This window comes from Dipodomys spectabilis, unplaced genomic scaffold (assembly GCF_019054845.1).
Source record: "Dipodomys spectabilis isolate Male_0828 unplaced genomic scaffold, ASM1905484v1 ptg000197l, whole genome shotgun sequence".
Classification (NCBI taxonomy): Eukaryota; Metazoa; Chordata; class Mammalia; order Rodentia; family Heteromyidae; genus Dipodomys; species Dipodomys spectabilis.
Window position 1 is genome coordinate 9,935,980 of NW_024870874.1, and position 20,591 is coordinate 9,956,570.

General features: G+C 36.8%; 1 protein-coding gene across 2 annotated transcripts in view; it reads right to left on the minus strand.

Annotated features, from left to right (window-relative positions):
* Nucleotides 1–20,591, minus strand: part of Tspan12 (tetraspanin 12) — a 59,377-nt gene that overhangs the window by 10,328 nt on the left and 28,458 nt on the right. For both annotated transcript variants that reach the window (XM_042696076.1, XM_042696077.1), the window contains exons 5-7: nt 16,755–16,829; nt 13,180–13,287; nt 8,377–8,520 (exon numbers count right to left, since the gene is read on the minus strand). In XM_042696076.1, coding sequence (XP_042552010.1) covers nt 8,377–8,520; nt 13,180–13,287; nt 16,755–16,829 — 327 coding nt within the window. The remainder of the gene's footprint in view (nt 1–8,376; nt 8,521–13,179; nt 13,288–16,754; nt 16,830–20,591) is intronic.

The following is a 20,591-nucleotide window of genomic DNA, read 5'->3' on the forward strand; positions in this document are numbered from 1 at the left end:
GCCATACCTCTCAGCCCCATGACTTCAACTGTTTTCTGCACCTAACACCTTATCCTTTAAGACTGAAAGGCCAGGGAGATACTACTCACTGATGGGAATCTGCTTGGTTTTCCCAACTCAATGTTGCTCCCCTGCCTGGGCCTATGACCACCCTCTCACCACTGCCCTCCCCAAATTCTCCCTCCTAGAATCTTAATCTAAATGTGAAAGCCCATTCCCTGATCGCACCCTAGTTCCTAAAAGTAGGCCACACCTGGATGAGCTACTAACCTGCACAATAGGTTCCTGGAACCAGGCCACTTAGGCCATTATCACAAATTCTCAAGGCACCCTCTCCCAACTCTTCAGATACCTGTGGCCTGACCCCACCCTCGTGTTGGAAGGTGAATCATCCCAGAAGCCATATTTTGAAATATGGAATATTGGAGTCTTTATTATACAGTTAACAGCCTGCAGGCAGCCAGTTGCTACAAAGACCTGCAGCTAGGAAACAAGCTAAAGAGGAAAGAAAGAACAAAAACAATACCAGCAATCTAATTCAGCTCCAATGGAGAGCTGAATTGGGACGCCATGATGACTGGCTACGAGCCAAGAGACAGGAGACAGAAAACAATCACGGAGACACTCGTGGCATGGTGTAATGGCGACTGGGCTGGTTTGGGCCTAAATAGGGGTTGGCGCAGGGAGCAGATACACAGGAAATTCCCAGTCCCAGGCACTGGACTGACAGATTCAGTAACCTACCAGCCAAGTACCACCCCTGTCTCCAGGGATCCAGGCACACCCATCACCTGGAAGGCAAGTGATGAATGGGAGGTGTTTCCTTCCCCCAGCATGAAGACAAGATGCCAGACTCTACGATCCTACTATGTGGCCAATATGGCGCTGGCCAGACCTGACCTCACTTCACCCTACTTAAAGTCCCTCCAGCCCTGTCCCCATTATGCCTTGTGTCTCCTGAATCTCCTCAGGTTACCATGGCATCCCTGTGCAACGTTTCATGAAGGCTGATCTAGTCTGCTGCAGTCAGTATCTGCATCTACTTTCATTCTTCTAGCCTTTGCAAATCTGTTCTTTTCCAGAACACTCCACTATGTCCCATCCATACCTATCTCAGTTGTAAAAAAATAAAATAATAAATGAATCAATTAAGTATTTCCCGGGCCCTCCCAGGTCCTGTCAGTGTCCACCTTTAAGACGGCCTAATTCCCACCTGATATTTTTGCTGCTCATGTTGTAGTGGGGAAACTGGAATTTTACCGCACAACAATGTGGGGATTTGGTCAATCTGAAATTAGTATATCTAGAGGATACATGGGTGGAAGTTTGAGCTATTATTTCTCTGTTCCTTACATGGACTGTCAGATTTCCTTTTTAATTCTTGCCCCCAGTTTTTGGTTTTGGTTTTGGTTTTGTTCAGATTTTTGTTTGTTTGTTTTTCTGCATCAGATGACATTTTTTGGTCCTTAGGAGAATTTCAGTAGCATCCAAAGAGCAGGAGGAATTGAGTGAAAATAAATCGACTCTAACTAGGAAGAGTTTGTTAGAAAAAAAAAAAAAATCACATCCCATTTCCAACTATGGCCTTTTTACCCAGAATCCTTTGCCACGTTTCCACTTCTGGCTCTGAAAGTGTTGAACATTGCATGTGATGAGAAGAAAATAAAAATAGTTTCTATTAGTCAAAACAAATACATAATAATGTTGATTAACCTTTTCAGTTGATCAAAGGAAAGCAATATTAAAACAAAAAAAAAAAAGGAAGAAAAAGCATTAAGGACTAAGATACTACCCAGAGAAACAGAATGTGTAATTATTATAAAACAACTACTGCTCACCTAATAAAATCGTGTACACAGGTGAGAGACCAGGATAGGGCCTTATGTCATAGGTTTCTCAGTCCACTCATCACATAATACTCAACTAAGAAAACAAAATCATTAAATGGGATTGAAAAACACACTCTACTCGGGCTCTCCTGAGCTCTCTATCATCTCTGGAATGTCCAATTTTGGAATGGATTCTGTTAAGTTCAATTGTTATAATTGCCCATTCTTCATGTGAATCATCTTCTTGCTTAAAACACATGTGATGCCTAATCACAATGGCCTGCCTTCAACAGGAATTTTGTTGGGTCCCATTAGCCAGAATTTCCTCTTATTTCTAATGTTACATCTTAGAAAATTTACACCCAGTTATGCTCAACATGCTCCTTGATCATATGAAGGCCTACTTAGTCCATGCAATATTCAGAGCTGACTGTAATCTGTCTCCTTGGTGCAAGACCCCGTTACAGGATCATATGTCTATGGAACTGTTGAAAATTTTATAAACAAAATTTTCTTGCTGTCTGACAAGGATCATCAAATCGTTTTTCCTTTGACACTCTGAGATTCTTCTACCTAAGGGAGCACCTTATAGCTTTGGTTGTGTTCTGTAAGCCTTAGAAATCTATAAATAACTTGTCATCATACAGATTCATTGTCCTAGAAGGGAAGACACAGAAAAAGTACACATGGCTTCACTTTTGAATCCTCCTGACCTTTCCTACTGCCTTTATTTTAGCTGTTTCCCAGCAATGGAAGAAAAAATAAACAACTATATAAAAAAGTAAGATATCATTTAGAGTAACATTACTTGTCACAAAGACAATTACTGTGAGGGTTTGAAATTCATACTCAACACATGGAATATAGGAAGTTTAAGAGTTAAGGCAAGGCATCCCCAAATCATCCCTTTTGGTGGTGAGAATGTCGCTTTTTCTCTAGCCCTTACATAAACCTTTGCAAATATTACATTTCTGAAGTAGTCAATAGATATTTTAGCCATAGTCTTTCTTGTAAATCCAAAGCAAAACAATAAGTCTTTGAAGAGAGATTTTGCTTGACTTTGTGTCCTTTTATTCTGAGTGGGTTCATTTGAAATAGGGCTGTTGTGAGTCTGTAAACTTCCATTTTTATTTCCCAGGTAGCACACAGAGGAGCCGCGTGGGATTTCAATCCCTTTGAGGGGTTCTTCATACTTGTTTGCTATCTGAGATTAAAAAACAACAAAAAGTACTGCAACTCTTCTCCAAACCTGAATCTGAAGATGCTGGAGATGTATTGATGAAAGCTCTTCCTCCTCCCCTCACTGATGAAAATGTCTATAAACTACAGAAAATAATTTTAACTGTAGCAACTTTTCTATCCACATCCATCCAAGAAGCAAAAGGTTGGGAGTCCCTTCTCCATGAAGACTTATTTTCTACCTGCCTTCCTCACTCTCTTTATTTTCCTTTCTGCTTCTTGAGATCAAATCTAGACACACTTTGGTAGCAAGAGAGGCAGAAAACTTCAGCAAAGAAGAGATGAACCTTAAACTTGCATTTTACCAACTTCAAATCTGAATACAAAATTGAGGCCAAGTCTGACACTTAGTATTTACAGAGCAAGGACACACAGATAATGCCAAAGAATACGGTGAGTATGCTTTTAATTATTATAGGCCAAACGCATCTGAAACTTTGTACTTGTAGTTCTTGAGGCCAAAAATGCTTTTCTGAAGACTTTTTTACGGCTGGCTCTTTCCCATCAATTTATCTCCATTCAAATACTACCTTCTAGGATGGCATGATTTTATCAATCTCAAGTAACTCCCTCAGCAACAGAGCCTGACCTATTACTCTGTTCAGAGACTTTACAGAGCTTCCTATCACCTGCAATTGTTTTCTATTACTTCTTTTGTTTTCCTTATTAATTATCTGTATCACTAATGAGAATATAAGCTCTAGAAGAGAGACTTTTGTTTTCTTTTTTGGCCTGAAACATTTTCCACTACGTTCCCAGCATTAAAAATAGTAAGTAGATAGCTGGACACCAGTGGCTCACGCCTGTAATGCTAACTACACAGGAGGCTGAGATTTGAGGATCATAATTCAAAGACAGCCCAGGCAGAAAAGTCCATGAGATTCCATCTCCAATTAACCACCGGAAACCGGAAGTGGCTCTGTGGTTCAAGTGGTAGAGAGCCCTTACCTTGAGCTGAAGAGCTCAGAGACAGTGCCCATGCCCAGAGTTCAAGCCCCATGACCAACCGAAAACACAAAACAACAACAACAACAAAAAACAGTAAGTAGAATTCCAGAGACAATCCAAAAGTATTGTTGTGAATGAATGTGCAGACCAAAATTGAGGGTCAAGCATAGTTTCTTTGTGTGATTCTGAAGCCTATACTTTTATACAGATGTGTAGCTTATTACAGATACTCAAGGAGATGTGTGCCAACCTCACAATATCTCTGATGGGAACGTTTCTAAAATGTGCAATACATGCTGTATTTCTGCTCTATCATTTTTCACGCGTTTCAAAATGTGTCATAAAATATTATTGGGTCAGGGACCAGGCAGACCACCAGATGGTTGAGAATGATTTATTTCCTTGATTTCAGACTCCTGAAGAAAGACTATAGGAAGAAAGCTAGTTCTTATCTCTGTGTTTGCAGAATATGAAAGATCAAAGGCCCTTGAAGTTCATCCAGCCCAGATTCACTCTTAATTTAAAAAGTCATTCTGTAACACCAAGAACGTGGTTATCTGACCTTGACTTTAATATTTTTAGTGATGGGACACTCAATGTTTTACAAGATAACCTGTCTCACAATCAGACTGATTTTGATGATCAAGGTCTTCCTTCTATTGATTCAAAGTTTCTTTCTTGTAATTTTTGGCCCTTGGGTCAACATGCCTAAGTCTAGTTCTTTTCTGAATTATGAACTTTGAGATAGATGAAGACATCTAAAATATCCCCCCCATAGTGTTCTCAGCTTCAGATGAAGAATCACAACTATTTCCAGCTGTTTATAATTCACTTGTTTCTCCTTTTAGACCCACTACTTCCTCCTGGATGACCTCTAGACATGCTACAATTAGGAGACATATGTCCTCTAGGGTAAAATGGAATTAAACTGCATTTTTTATTATGTATTAATTGTTCTTGGCCCACACAGCTACTGGATGATCCACTTTTGTAAGTCAACTATATATATGTAATTATGAACTATATCATTATGAATATTAGCATCCATTATTAATTATTAAGTACAAAAACAGTTTAGTAAACCACTACTCAAATGAAAGTCTATATTGAGAGAATGTATTAGATATGACAATGCCAGTTAGCTATTGGAAAGTCTTTTGAAAAAAGTATGAAAATATTCAAAGTGAACTGGAATATCAATTTGCACAGGCTAACATTGTGACTTCTTTCAGTCTTTCAGTAGTAGGTAACTTGAAAGTAAATTATCCAATTACAAGGTACTATTAATGAAAATAATCTAAAGAAAACTAAAAATAAAATAAATTGCATTTGTTACAATAAAAATTATAGTAAATATTAAGTTGAATGCTTTTAAAAATAAATTACACTTGCTACAAGAGGAAAAATATATTAAATGTTAACTTGAATACTCATTTGGTTAAATAAAGTCAAAATACAGGGAATTCAGTCATAGTCAGACATTGTAGGAAGAACTTGTACACTCATCCATGCTTTCCTTATGATCTTAGTAATGTTTATAATCAGATCATCATTATTAATCACTATAGTAGAAAAATTTCCTATAGTGTTGTAACACAATACTTTTCAAAAATGATTTATTACTTCTAAAAGCCAACTAATAAGAGTTAAATTCAGGCTGGGAAGGTGGCTCAGTGGGAGAGTGCTTGCCTAGCATGCATGAAGCCCTGGTTCGATTCCTCAGTACCACACACACAGCAAAAGTTGTGAGTAGCATTGTGCCTCAAGTGGTAGAGTGCCAGCCTTGAACAAAAGGTTAGGACCAGTGCCCAGGCCCTGAATTCAAAGCCCTACAACCAGAAAAAACAAAACAAAACAAATTCATACTACCAAAAGTTGATAGGCTTCAAGTCATATGTCTATGCATGATTATATTGTTCTAAGTAATTTTCACTGTAGCTGAACATCTACAATTATCTGCAGCTAATACTACCCCAAAAATATTAAGTACTGTTTTTATATGAAATAAATGTGACTGCATCATATTTACTAATTGACCATCCTTCTATACACATGACTCAATAGAGCAGTCAGCTTATTTCTAGAACAAAAAATACAGGATAACCACCAAAAGAACCTACAACATTAACTCAACAGTGTTTTGTTCAATGAACTAATTACTAAACATAATATATTCAAAATGATAATATTTTGAGTGCCCTTTCAGTAGTATGAAGGATGACAAAAAGGCATTTTGCTCATTTTTTAAAAATAAACAAGCTACGTTACTTAACTATCTCATTAATTCTTGTCATGAAGTGGAATATGCCCTCGCCATTCATAGGTGATTAGTTTGTGATTTCCATAGCTCAGAATGGATCTTACTGGAAATATGGTAGCTACAGATGGAAAGAAGATGAAGCCACATTGGAAAAAGATGGCCTGAAATATGACTGGTGTCCTTATAAAAGGGGGGAATTTGGAGGCACACACACACACACACACACACACACACACACACACCCATCCTTTGAAGAAGGGTCAGACCAAGGTAAAGCTTCTATAAGACAAGGAATGTGAGTGAAAGTTGTAAACAAATCAAGAAGCTGTTGGAGAACTGTGTGCAACAATCTTCCTCAGAGTCCTCCACAGGACCAACCCTTCACACATATGGACTTTGAGCTTCCTCTCTCTAGAACTGCAGTAACATTAATATCTGATATCAAAGCTACTTAGCTTGCAGGGCTTTGTTATAGCCCTTACAAGCTAACAACACAATTTTTAAAGTCCTTCAAAAAAAGTTTGAATATCCTTAATTGTGGCATATTTTTGTCCTTTGAGATAATTTTTTTTAATTTTTATTTTTTATTGTGGAAATACTGTACAGAGGGGTTACAATTACATGGGCAAGATAATGAGTACATTTCTTATCAAGCATTGTAGCCTCCTCCTTTGTTTCCCTTCCCATCCCTTCCCATCTTCCCCCTGCCCCCCCACCCAATCCTCCCCTCTACTCCCCCCCCCCCCCCGCACCAAAGTTGTAAAGTTCATTTTTCGACATAACGACTTGTACATCTCATTGTTGCAATGGGTCCACAGCCAAATGCTATTCATATCTAAACTGTGAGTAAAATAGAACATGTCCATGGGGGGAAGGAACATTCTTTTAAATAATGAATTGCAGCTTTTAGATTCATCAATTTACAGTATAAACTGTGTATATGCAGAAGTGACTTTGGTAGGCTGTCTAAAAAATGTTTTGAATGATAATATTTCCTGGGGGGAAATTTTCTCCTAACTTAATGTTCTTGGAATACATGGAACTGTCTATCTTACAGATTCTGTTATGTTTCATTATTATAACCATTCTCCATGTATGTGTACTATGCAATGTATATTCACATTATACTGTGGTTTTGTGATATACGAGTACTTAACTGACAATGTACCTGAGAAGGGATCTCAGTCCTGCATCCCAAATTGCTTCCCTTGTATCAACTGAGTCTAGACCTTGACTACCCAATAAAACTTAGTAAAACAATGAAGATGTCCCCTGTATGCATGTCCAAAACATAAGCCACTAGTTACAAGTGACTGTCCAGTACTGCAAATGCAACTGGTGAGACTAAGGAACTGAAATGTTAATACAATTAATTATAATAGATATAATCACATGGAGCTATTAGTTATTGTACTGCATAGTGCAGTTCTAAATTTTAATTGGAAAACAAGATTCCACTAATAATAGTGTTAAAAATTCTCTCTGAAAATGAATGAATAAATAAAACTTCTGCTAATAAGGAGTTGCTGACCATTTGGCTAATTATCTGAGAGTGCAAAGCATGCAAATTTCCTGGCACATGGTAACTGATTTAAAATTCAGTGAGTATAAAAAATTTCAGAAGCTGAAACTGACATCTCAGCATCAGCCAGCAGGGGGAGTAGTAGAGCAGTATGTAATATTTTCTCAGGAGAATTTTTCTTCTACAACTGTGGAGGCCCTCAAATATATATTCTACCCAGAACTCCTGTGGTACCTGTGAATATCAAATACCAATACAGTACCTGTGATATTCAAATTTAGCCACAAAATCTACGTGTTATTGTTTTCAATGCATTCCTAGGAAGAGGCAACAGAGTTTTGCTATCAACAACCCAGTTCAAATTTTAACTAGTTATAAAATTTGGTCTTCCCCACTTTTATGGAAATGTGATTTGTTCATGTTTTTAGCTTATTCCTGTTTCTCCATCTATGAAAGAGAAACTGGGAAGCCTTCTAGATTTACAGAGGAAAGGAAAATGTCACTGACATAATGCTGATTCTTTAAAGTTATTTTAAGAAAAGTTTAGTCTATGATGGGTTAGTGACATATGGCCTTACCTCTTGATAAAGGTCACTGAGATCTTCCTGGTGGGCCTGTTTGGAACATCCTGGGAATTCCCTGAGACAGCAGGAATCTGGAGGCCAGTCCATCTCTGTCATTTCCAGCCAGTCAGTGAAATACACCACTCCACAGCACTTAAACTGCAAAAGAATTATTGGAAACACTCAGGAACTACAAAAAAAATTATTCATAGGAGATAGAGTTCTTAATTTTTTTAACTGAGACCTAAGCTCATTTCTATCATCATTTCATGATAAGTGGATATTATCTGTTGTTGATAGAAATGTCATAAGAGGGGCTGGGAAGGTGGCTCAGTGGTAGAGTGCTTGCCTTGCATGCCTGAGGCCCTGGGTTCGACTTCTCAGTACCACATAAGCAAAAAGAAAAAAAAAGCCGGAAGTGGCGCTGTGGCTCAAGTGGTAGAGCGCTAGCCTTGAGCTGAAGAGCTGAGGGATAGCGCCCCCCCTCCACGACCAGACCCAAAAAGAAAAAAGAAATGTCATAAGAGAATACCATGGGTAGCCACCCCATAATAGAACAATTCTAAGTAGTAATGTCCCTAACACCTCACAAATCAATCAGGCATGACTGAGTCTTTCTAACTCCAAGTTCCTCTACTGATAATCATATAATGACATATTTAACACATACACTAAAAAATTTAATAGCTGAAATTTTATCCATCATTATCTTCAAACTACTAGAGAGTTATTCCCAACCAGTTATACCAACTGGTGCAATTGCTCATGGAAAGTTTCTATAATATCTGAGAAAATTTATTTGATCACCAAGTTAACCTGACTTGTATTCCTTAACCAGAAAAGTTTCTATAAATTTTGGGAAATAAGTATAGGTTCGGCCAGCTAATTCTCATTCAGCAGAGTGCTATTCTTGAAATAAACTGTCATATTCTGTCATTTCAATCTCAGAGACAGAGGGGAAAAAAAGATTGGCTTCCAGATTGAATGAAGTTTGATTTAAGAAAAGATAGATTAGCCTGGCACTGGTGGCTCACACTTGTAATCGTAGCTACTCAGGAGGCTGAGCTCTGAGGATCCCAGTTTGACAACAGCCTGGACAGGAAAGTCTGTGGGACCCTTTTCAGTAAAAGCCAGAAGTGGTGCTGTATCTCAAGTTGTAGAGCACTAACCTTGAGCAAAAGAAACTTAGGGATTAGGGACTAGTGCCAAGGCTGAGTTCAAGCACCAGGACTAGCAAAAAACAAAAAAGAAAAGACATATGCCTTCTAAAACTGTATTTAATATTTAAAACAACTATACTTTCTCTTTTGTCCAACATCACCACAGATTAGCAAAACCTTTCTCTGATTAAAATTTAGAAACACTGCATAAAGACATGAGCAGGTTAAATTGAGAATAACAAACTCTCAGGAACAAACCTTTGCCCTTGGATATAGGAGGGGCATTCCCCATATAGTCAAAAGAAAGAATTGTGTTTAGTCACCAAGGTCTTTGCCAAATGTGACTTGCTATGCAAAGTATGTAACATAAGAAATCAATCTGTACAAGATAAACATGAAATCACCTAATATCACAATATACTACCATTTCAGAGATCAACTAAAATCAACTTTAAAAAATTATGAATTTCTCATGCACAACAAACACAAGGAAAATACTACAATATATATTTTTGCCTGTCTACATATCTTACATTTTAAAAGAAAAAAGATATCATCTTAAGAGTATTATCAATCAAAAAAAGATATCATCTTAAGAGTATTATCAATCATAATTACTGAAAGCCATGAGTGATACTACTAATGAAAAGCTATCAAATGATTCTAGCATTTCTCTTTTATGAACTTGTCCTCAAAGCCACAGATGTACCACAGACATCACAAACTAAGTCCTGAGAGTCAAGTAGAATGTAAACATTATACCTTAAGTCAAATGCTATTTGACATCACATATTTAATATACATAATTCATCACTCAGTACCCTTAAAACCACATATGTGGTTAAATGACTTCCCTTCCTAAGCCTCAGAAATGACTTCATTTCCATGTCACTCTTTTTAAATCTTAATGACCGGTGTCCTTTCTGCCTTGATGACAGAAGGCCAGCACTTGGAACACTCTGACTCCATCTCCAGTGAAACAGCCCATTTATCTGGCTTTGTCAGGAAATGAGTTGTTCCACAGAAATGACTTTCCCAACTAACTTAAACATATCATGTTCAGTGCCAATTTTTTTGGTAGTTTCATACGTCTCGAAATATTTTTCTTTTATGTAGTTATCTTTCTTCCTTCTTTCAACAAAAGGTGATGATTTTTGTACTAAAATATTTTCCTGAAACCTCCTTTAGGCTAAACTCAATATTTATACCAACGCATAACTATCTTCTATAAACCCTTCCTACGTTTTTGTCACTGTTAATATTGCATTGTAAGATAGCTCTACTCTTGTTAACACAGTGTCAAGCTCTAGAAAATGCCACATAATCATCATTTGCTGTATGAAAGAAGAAGAAGAAAAAAAAATCCCTCGCTGGGTCAATCAATTTTCCAAGGCCACAGGCCAGTCTGTGGCTAACATATTGATCCTAAAGCCTCTATTCCAACCAAAACAGGTATTAAACAAATGTCAGTAGGTATTATGCAAGAGTCTACTGAGTCGAGGTACATGCACAGAAAAAGCGATGGATGAGGGACTAAGCAAAGTCAAAACTTGACAAGCTAACTTTCTGCTCTATGACTTTCTTTGGAAGAGGATGTTATATATAGGCTGAGTTGTATCTTCTTCCTCCCCCACCCTCCATATGTTGAAATTATGATCCCCAGTATCTCAGAATATAATTGTATTTGGAGACAGTTTTTTATGTATATATAGGAGTAATTAAGTAAATAAGGTCATTAGGATGAGGCTCACATATGAGTGATAGCCTTATAAAAAGAGGAGATTTAAACATGAAGAGGAAACTTTGTACTTGACTATAGCTATACTAGTGGACTAACATAAGACACTTTGGAAAACTCTTCTAGGATGTTCAAAGTCTTTACCAATCATTTTATGTAAAATTGTCTTAGGAGATACAAAGAACTTGCCATATGACAAGTCTAAAAGTAGCATGTGATCATTTGCAGTATTTGTACATTGTTCATCCAATGAAGGCCTCTTCAGGAAAAAAAACATGAACCACACATTGATTTTTAACTCATTAATCATGATCTACTTCATAAATTTCAGAAAATAAAAAGCTCTGGACAGTAGCTGAACACATCTTACTATAAATTCTCTAATGTCTCATTGGATTCCCTTTGGATTGTTTTTAGTACAATTGTACAGTCAACAAACTGTCAGGAAGCATTGAAGTAAACAGGAAATCTGTGTTACAATGATCATGTCACCATATCAACAATTATAAAGAGAGAGATTTGGAGATTGTCCTGGATGTGAACTTCTGCCCAGATCCACCCTGGACAAGTAGCTGAGCAGGGAGCTGGCTATTAGGGAAGGTTCTCACTCTGAAAGGCTTCATGGCCCAGTGCCAAAACAAATCAAAGGAAACAAGGATACTTGATCATCTGAGGATATGACTCAAGACACAAGGAAATTACTTGAGAGAAGGGCTTGGTTTGAAACAAAATTGATGGTTAACTTCAAATCACCAGATTTTAAACAACTAAAAATGGTCTCCATTTGCTACCACTGAATGCAGTACAATAGAATAGTTAGGGATGAAAAGCCACATGTTTATTGTGAATAGCCACAAGCTAAATGAGATCAACTTTATGAATTTATTCAATCTAATGAACACTCTAAGAAGGTAAGTATTCTTAGTGTCCAAATTTTATAGATGAGGAAAATGAGATTTAAGGGGGTTAAGTAAATTACAGAGACTCACTGAACAGTAAGTGTTCGAGTTTGGATTTAAACTCAGGTCTTACTGACTAGAAAAGCCATGCCTGGCACTGATGGTTTATACTGTTAATCCTAGATACTCAGAAGGCTGAGTTCGGAGGATCATGGTTTGAGGCCAGCCCAGGCAGACAAATCAGAAGTTCTGATCTTCAATTAACCAGCAAAAAGCTGTAAGTGTAGGTGAGGTTTAAGTAGTAAAGAGTCACCTCTGAGTGGAGGAGAAATAAGAGCATTATTAGGAAATAAGGGAAATAAGACCATGAGTTCAAGCCTTACTAGCAGTTTCAAAAAGAGAAAGAAGAGGAAGGAAGAAAGAAGGAAAAGAAAAAAAGGAGGAGGAGGAAGGAAAGGAAGGAAGGAAGGAAGAAAAAGAGAGAGAAAGAAAGAAAGAAAGAAAGAAAGAAAGAAAGAAAGAAAGAAAGAAAGAAAGAAAGAAAGGAAGGAAGGAAGGAAGGAAGGAAGGAAGGAAGGAAGGAAGGAAGGAAGGAAGGAAGGAAGGATGAAATGAAAGAAAGAATGTAAGTAAGTCAGTCAGTCATCATGGCCTTAGTGTATAGACTCCAAATTCCCAAATGAGAAAAGTCTATAAAAAAGTTAACATTTATAAATATCCTTAAGAATTATAAGAAACACTTCTACTCACATTTAACAATGGATGTTTATCAAAGAATGCTCATGCAAAATAAACTTCATATTAGTTTAGTAAAATGACTTTTAAGTAATGTGAATAGCCAGGTAAAATGAAGGGGAAGTGGAAGGTAGATGTGAGGAGAAAGCCAAGCCCTGCAGTGACAGGAATTCCTCAACTAAGACTTTTGTGACAGTGCTAATGGAATCCAAGGCGATCATTTGCAACACAGAGTTACTCAAAGCAAAACTGTGAAAACCTCCAGAGACACACGGAGAGCACTTACCTCTCTCTGAAAAAAATTCCAAGCATGAGTAAGCCATCGATATCTAGGTAACCCATAATTTGTCATTCTGGCTTTCAGAGTAACCATATCTGACCACTGTACTGGAACCTAGAGGTAAAAAGCAGAATATCAACACACAAACATGCACTCAGACACAGATACACTCCATATTTAAAATGCACTACGGATCACAAATACTGGTGATATACTGATTGGCAAAAACTGTTGTAAATTTATTAATGCTTGACATTCAAACAATGACATAGAGATCAAAACCCAGAAAAGAAAAAGGGAGAGATAAGAAAAAGATTGGGATAATTTTGAAATCTTATTACTAAAAAGAATAAATTAATGTAGTTTAAAATACAATACACACTGAAGTTCCTAAGTTTTTTCTTTGACAGTCTATGATGGTGATGATGGTGATGATGATGATGATGATGACAACGACTACTACTACTACTAATAGTACTACTATACTTAGAAATAAATAGCACAAAAGAAAATACCCAAACACTTGGGTAAAGAATTTTGTCCCCCAAATCATGAGTTAATTGAGGATACTCTGTGCTCATATGGCACAGTTCAGCAAACTAAGGTAAGCTCAAGTAACTCATTCTAAATTATTATTGTCTCCTCTCCTTTGAGACATAAAATAAATTTAAATGAAGTAAAATTTCAAGAAATGTATCATTTGAAACAATTCATATTATCTATAGGTTTTTATCTAGAGAAGACAAAACAGGCAAGAAGTGAAAATTACAACCAAAGTCATGAGAAAACAGACTGATGTCAAGCGTCTTGATTTAGTTACTAGAACAACTTTTAAAATCTGACTTTCCAAGATAAATATAGGTTGTTTCTTTACTCTGACCGCAATCAATCTGAAACCAAATGTGGCAAGAAAACACAAGAGACCATTGAGATTCTGACCCAACTACTGGGCTCTGGCCCATAAAGCAACACAGTGATTGGATCCTTGTATGGAATAGCCAAAAAGCACAAAGCCCATTCTATGTGAAAACTGGCTTGTGCAAAGTTTGGCAGATAATAAACTTTAATGGCACTTTTCATTCTCACTGTTATTAGTGCAGAAGCAATAAAAATGTGAGCAACTTAAAAAAAAAAGACTGCTTTCCACGTCTTACTTTTAAACACCCCTTGCCTTATCCTGGTGATGTAATGGGAAAGATTTGCACAAGAAAAACAGTAATCTAGGCTCAAATGAAATGACAGTGTGCCTTCTGAGTACCCCAGGACTCAGAAGCCGTTGGTGACTGTGCCTTACACATATGTAAACAAGTATAACTTCCTTCTAGTTCATGGTTTCTTAGAATTATATTCAAATCACTACACTTCCTTTCAAATGCTGTTAATTTATTGGTTTTAGTTCAGCCACCATTGGGGAGATTTGCATCTTGCCACAGGATATACCCAATCCATTTTTAAAATTTCTATGTAATAAACTCGTTTTTTTGGGGGGTAGGAAATCTTTTAATTACTAAACAGAATTAAAAAGCTGATGTAACAAAATCAAAAATAGATTTACTCTTTTGTTGCTTACATGTCATGGGTGTAATTTTACTCTTTGAAATCAGAGAAACTGAGCAGAGATGATCTCTTTATCACTAAAACACAAAAATCAAGTCCCCGGTAATTTTTTCACTTCCCTATCTATACAAAATTTCTAGAGGTGGTGTGCAAATGTGAATCTCAGGGACAGCAAGAGAATAGTTGGGTTAACAGGTAGAAATGCATACGTAGCTAATTAGAAATTGCCATGACTTCAACTTTTCTCAAATTCTCTCATCTTGCTCAGTCACCATTCATTGGGAGCATGAATGTCTTCACAGAGCTGCTCTGAATGGCACGGGCAAAGCCAAAGCATCCAGGCAATGGAAAATGCAGTGTTTCTGTTCATCTATAGTAGCCACCTCACAGTCAAAAACAGTTTCATAACACAGTCTCCTAACAGTCTCTTTAATGATTGTGTTAGTGTCAGAAATGATGTCAATTTTATTACACAAAGGCTAATGTCTCTCTTGGCTCTGAAGCAAACAAAATAATCACCTTCTTTCTCTACTTAAGAGGTCCTGAACTTTCAAATGTTTAAAACTCACTGGGGAGGACCAGGTTCAGTGATTCATGCTTATAATCCCAGCTCAAGAGACAGAGATCTAGAGGTAAGTGTTTGGAGACAACCCAGGGAAAAAAATTAGCAATACCCCCATCTCAATTAACAAACTTGGCACGGAGGTTCACACTGGTCATCCCCACTAAGTGTCAGGCATAGGTAGGATGACTGCAGTTTGAGCTCTACTCTGGGAAAATATGTGAAACCCTAGCCAAAAAAGAAAAGAAAAAAAAAACACCTAGAAATGACTAAAAGGGCTGGGGCATGGCTCAAGGAATAGAATGTTTGACCAGAAAGTGAGAACACTCAACCCCAGTGCCACAAGAAAAACAAACAAAGCAGAAAACAACAATAAAAATCTCACTGGGCCAGGAATCATAAACACAGACACCAGTCTTCGCCCTCTCCCACTCTTCCATTCTGATTCAGCAAATCTGGGCAGGAATCCAGGAACGCACATTGTTAAGAATACAATGTAATGGGTTTCATTATTCTATTTTCATATATGCATATAATGTGAAAGAAGAATCGAAGGAGTGAATTTGATAAATGTGCATTATATGCTTGTATGGAAATGTCACACTGAAACTTTTTTGTGAAAGTAGATTTTTTTAAAGTATACTTAAAAAATTACCTTGCGTGAGTTCTACTGCAGATGGCCCAAGCATTATCTGTTAAAATGCATCATTTTATTGAAACAGAATTGCTTTACCACATTTCTGGTGGAAAACTCTTCCCTACCTATAGCCATCAGTCCCAGACATGGGACTCCATGTTTGAGAATAAGTGCTCACTGATGTGAGCACACCATGTAAATAACACCTAATGTGAATACGCGAAGTGTGAGGTAAGATCTAAAGACTGAAACTGTTCTCTTCCATTCTACCACAGCGATCAAAGTTGCTACACTGGAGTCAAGAGCTGAAAGGAAAGAGAAAAGTTGCTGCAGAGTTGTTCGCAAGCAGCCAAGTCTCAAACTGTGAGGGCAATCTGGAGTGCAGCAAACACATAGTAACTCTTTCAAGCACATTTGTAGAAGCGGAATGTGGTTCCTGGTGTGACATCCACACAATGCTGGCCTCCTAGTCACGAGCACCTCCAGTGGTTATCTTGTCAGACTCTAAGGAAGTGTTCAAGCACTCTCAAACAAATCACGTTGCACATGCAACTCTTTCCGTCACGTAATGAAGAGTTCAAAAGATTAAAACATTAAAGACAGACACCTAAGAGAATATACCAAATTAAACACTATCCATTATGATTTGGAAATGTGCATTAGGTGCAGAAAAGAAAATATTACTTTTTCCAAAATAGCAGGCTACTCAAGGTGGTTATGTAACAAGGATGTTAAAATTAATAATCATATCCTTAAAGTATTGGATTTAAAAGATTACACTGACTATTGTTTTGGGGTTGTGGTCATATCCCACTTTGAACTCACCATAAGCTCCTGTTCATATGTCCAAACACCACAAGCCAGCTCTACACAGAAAATGACAAGTAAGCTTCCAAAGTACTATAGAAAAATAAGAAAAAATGTGCCATTATTATACAATCAAAATTAAGTGTGGTCATCAAAGACAATTAAATCTTTTTCAGTGCTGTATTTACCTCATGGACAAGAAAATAGGCCAGTTTTCAAGAGGCAGAATAGAAAAATTTTAAGAAAGTCAGCTTAGGTAATCATTTTATGTCCTGGAACACATATTTTATAAATAACAGTGCTTTCATTAGGCTAAATAAGAATTTACATTTTAAATAAGAATTTACACTTACATTTTACTACATCAAGTTTTCTGAGAAATTGTGCATAGATTCTTTCAAATTAAATAACATAAGATCAACAAGTTCAGCATTCTACCTATGATCATATTTTAACTCATTCTTCTAGGAAAGGGAAGAGGAGGTCCTTTGTTTTCTTAACAGAGAGCAATAGAGAACAAAATCTCAACTACTGATGACAGTTTCAACTACACCATTAATTTTCTATTGAGAGAAAGGCACTTGGAATCTATTAGAGCATATCAGAAATTCCCAAAGGCATTCATGGAACAATTAAACAACACAAAGCTGAATATAACATCAAAAACTGAAGTGAAGATGACAATAAGGATTCTAGTAAACAGATGAAAAATCATACAACCTCATAAACAGCAGGGGAAATTAGAACCAAGAGTAAACGGAATTTTGAGAAAATAAAAACCATGAACAAATATGGAGAAGCCGCTAAAAAGTACAGTAAAGTCCTTAGGGACAGAAAACAGATCCATCTAGCAAAGGACAAACAGTAAACCACCTTTGAAAAACAGATGAAGGGAAATTATGATAAACTATAAATAACATGTCAATAGATTTTAAATCTATCACAGGGACAATAAGATTGTATCTCATTAAAGTTTCTGAAGATGGAAAGTAATGACGCACAGATAAATAATCGTAGGACTCTAACTGGTTGGAAGGAAAGGCTTGAGCTAATGGGTCGAAAATCCTATAAAAGGCAGCAAAAAGGAGGAATAAGGTGAAGTACTGGATTTAGAGGGTGAGTTTGTAAGTACATGGAAAAGAATAGTGTCCAGTGATATAGCAAAAGAAAACTGATTGGATTTAGACACTAATGGGGAAAGAAGTATCTCTATAGAGTAGAGAAATGGGGAGGGATAACTAGCTTCGTGGGGAGATAAAAGTGCTCACTTTTTTTGAGCGTCACAGAAACGTATCTGAAACTATAGGGAATGTTGATTTGGAGACAGGTACCGAACATGAACCTGGAAATTATCACTACATGTGGAAACTAAAATAACAATCTTTGAGAGCAAAATGATAGGACTTTAAAAATAGATAGGACTATCCCATTTTACAAATGAGGAAAATAATGCAAAAGAAGTGAGAATCTATCTGAAGAACGTGCATAGTCGATTTTGAAAGCTGGACCACTGTAGTAGGAGGAGTTCCCTTGGACAGTGATCCAGAAGGGCCTCCAGAAAGGCAATGATTAGGCTGAGTCAGTGAGAGAACAAGTAATCCAGGAAAAGAAAGCATGGAACCCAAGGCCATCTTACAAGGTGAACAAAGTACTTCACACTCAGTTCTGACTGGAGTGTTGAAGGGGCTGGGATGAGTAGAAGGAGTGCAAATAGATGTGAAGGGACACAATGAATCACATGACTGTAGACCAGGGAAAGGACATTGCATGTTGTTCTTAGTGTCAGGGAAAGCCATTAGCAGGTGACAAGATGTGACACATATTATACAAATAATTCTGCCTCTTTTGTGGAAAACAAGAGAAAAAGCAAAAGTATGATAAGAGTGGTTTACATAAAAGCTACTGAACTTGGATGGTAGCGAGAAAGGAGAATATACAGATGGATAGAAGACTATGAGCCATCAGAGCTTATATTCTGAGTTTGTTTACTCATAATTGCCAGGTTAAAAAGGAGAGTAATGAAAGGTAACAAAAAAATTAACTGTCACTGTATTATTTCTATGACATAGTCTTTATTTACAAATATAAGTCCATCAGTACTAATAGTTTTAATTTCTTCCCTTCCTATCATTTTCATCTGAGAAATAAAGAATTCATAACTGCGTGATTTCTGAGACTTAGCTTGAAAATAATAACTGGTTCAAAAGATAAAGTAGCATTTTGTTAAGAGGATCCTATTTTACAGGTTAACTTTATTTCAACATTTTTAGAACTGATGGTCAGGTACAATACTCCTATTAATTTCCAGGCACTTCCAGCATTTTATTCAAATGCTCAATTTTCTTACCTTTGATAAGAAAAGACCCTAGGATATAGTTAAACTTTTAGGAAAAAATTACACTGTGAGACATCTTTGCTCTCTCAGATCCTTAACCTAAATTCTTTTCAAAACTTCCTAACAAGGAAAAAAAAATAAGATCTCTCTAAGGATAAAACATGGTCATGGATGGTAATTATGTATGCTAAATGAGGATAGGAAATACCCTGACTTTGCCTTGGGGATAACCATGAGGATTTCTGGACTGATTTTATATCCTTTGAAATTCCACGTTAGTCATCATTCTTATTTCCTGCCCGTCGGAATCACTGGTGTGTTGTGAATACTCTGCATATCCCCAGCATAGACCTGAGGGGATTCAAGGAATCCTCAGATTCAAGGAATAAGTGTCATACTTAAGTAATTGCCAGCCCTGTAGATCCAAACAACAGTCATATAATAACAATAGGTATATTGTCACCTTTAACTTCTCAAAATGAGTGTTAAGTTACAATGATCTTCCAATATATTATCTTAATCATCCACAAGAATATATGTGTAAAAGTAAAACATATACATCCAAAACAATCTTTCATTCTAAACTCAAAACAGAGATCACCAATAATGGGAGGGAAGGGATGAATTCCCGATGATTTGGGGAATCTCTTTTAACTCTGGGAAAATGCCAAAATAATTATATCCCTAATGTTTCTAACGGTTTCATTTGATGCAAGTTCTCCCATACAGAATAACAATACTGTCATCTCACCAATGCTTAAGTGCACTGATTTGCTTAAGCTTGAGTTTGAAACTACAAGTTTCGTTTACATGCTAAAACGTTCTTGAAGTAAACTGTGTGAAACTTAATTAAAATAAAATTATTTTACTAATGATGTTAGACTTCATTTGATCAGCAGTGCAAATATCATACAGTTGAATCAATGATAACTAATTTTTTTATTGACTTAGCCTGAAATATCCAATCTTCCATCTCCAGAAACACTTTAAATATCAAATCCATCCTTAATACCAAAAACCAGATCAACTACACTCACTTCTAAATCTTCCTTTTAAAGGAGAGTCATTAATTAGGTCATCTCTAATACTGTTCATTGCATATAGAATCATCAGTCATTGATTAAGGATAATATTTGAGGCATCTTAATGAGTGAATAGAATGAAAGTAGGAAAGAATGCAACAACTCTACAGAACTTTGCTATTGTGTGAAGTGGGTAGTGGTACCATATTTCAATACACAGCTATCGGCAGTTTGGAAACATGATTGCATAGCCTCTAGAGAGCGGTACCAGTCAGCATGTTTTACTTGCTCAATGCATGGGGTTTAATGAGGTGGCCTGGCCCTCTACAGTTGGGGAAAGAACTTTGAATTCAAAGTTAAGTTTAAAACCAGCTCTAAAATGAACTGCATGATTTTTCACAAATCATTTAACTGCCCTGGCACTCATTTGCCCATCTATGTAATGGAGATTAAAAAAGCTCTCTCTTCAGTTGTCAGAGTTGATTTGTTACTTGTGAA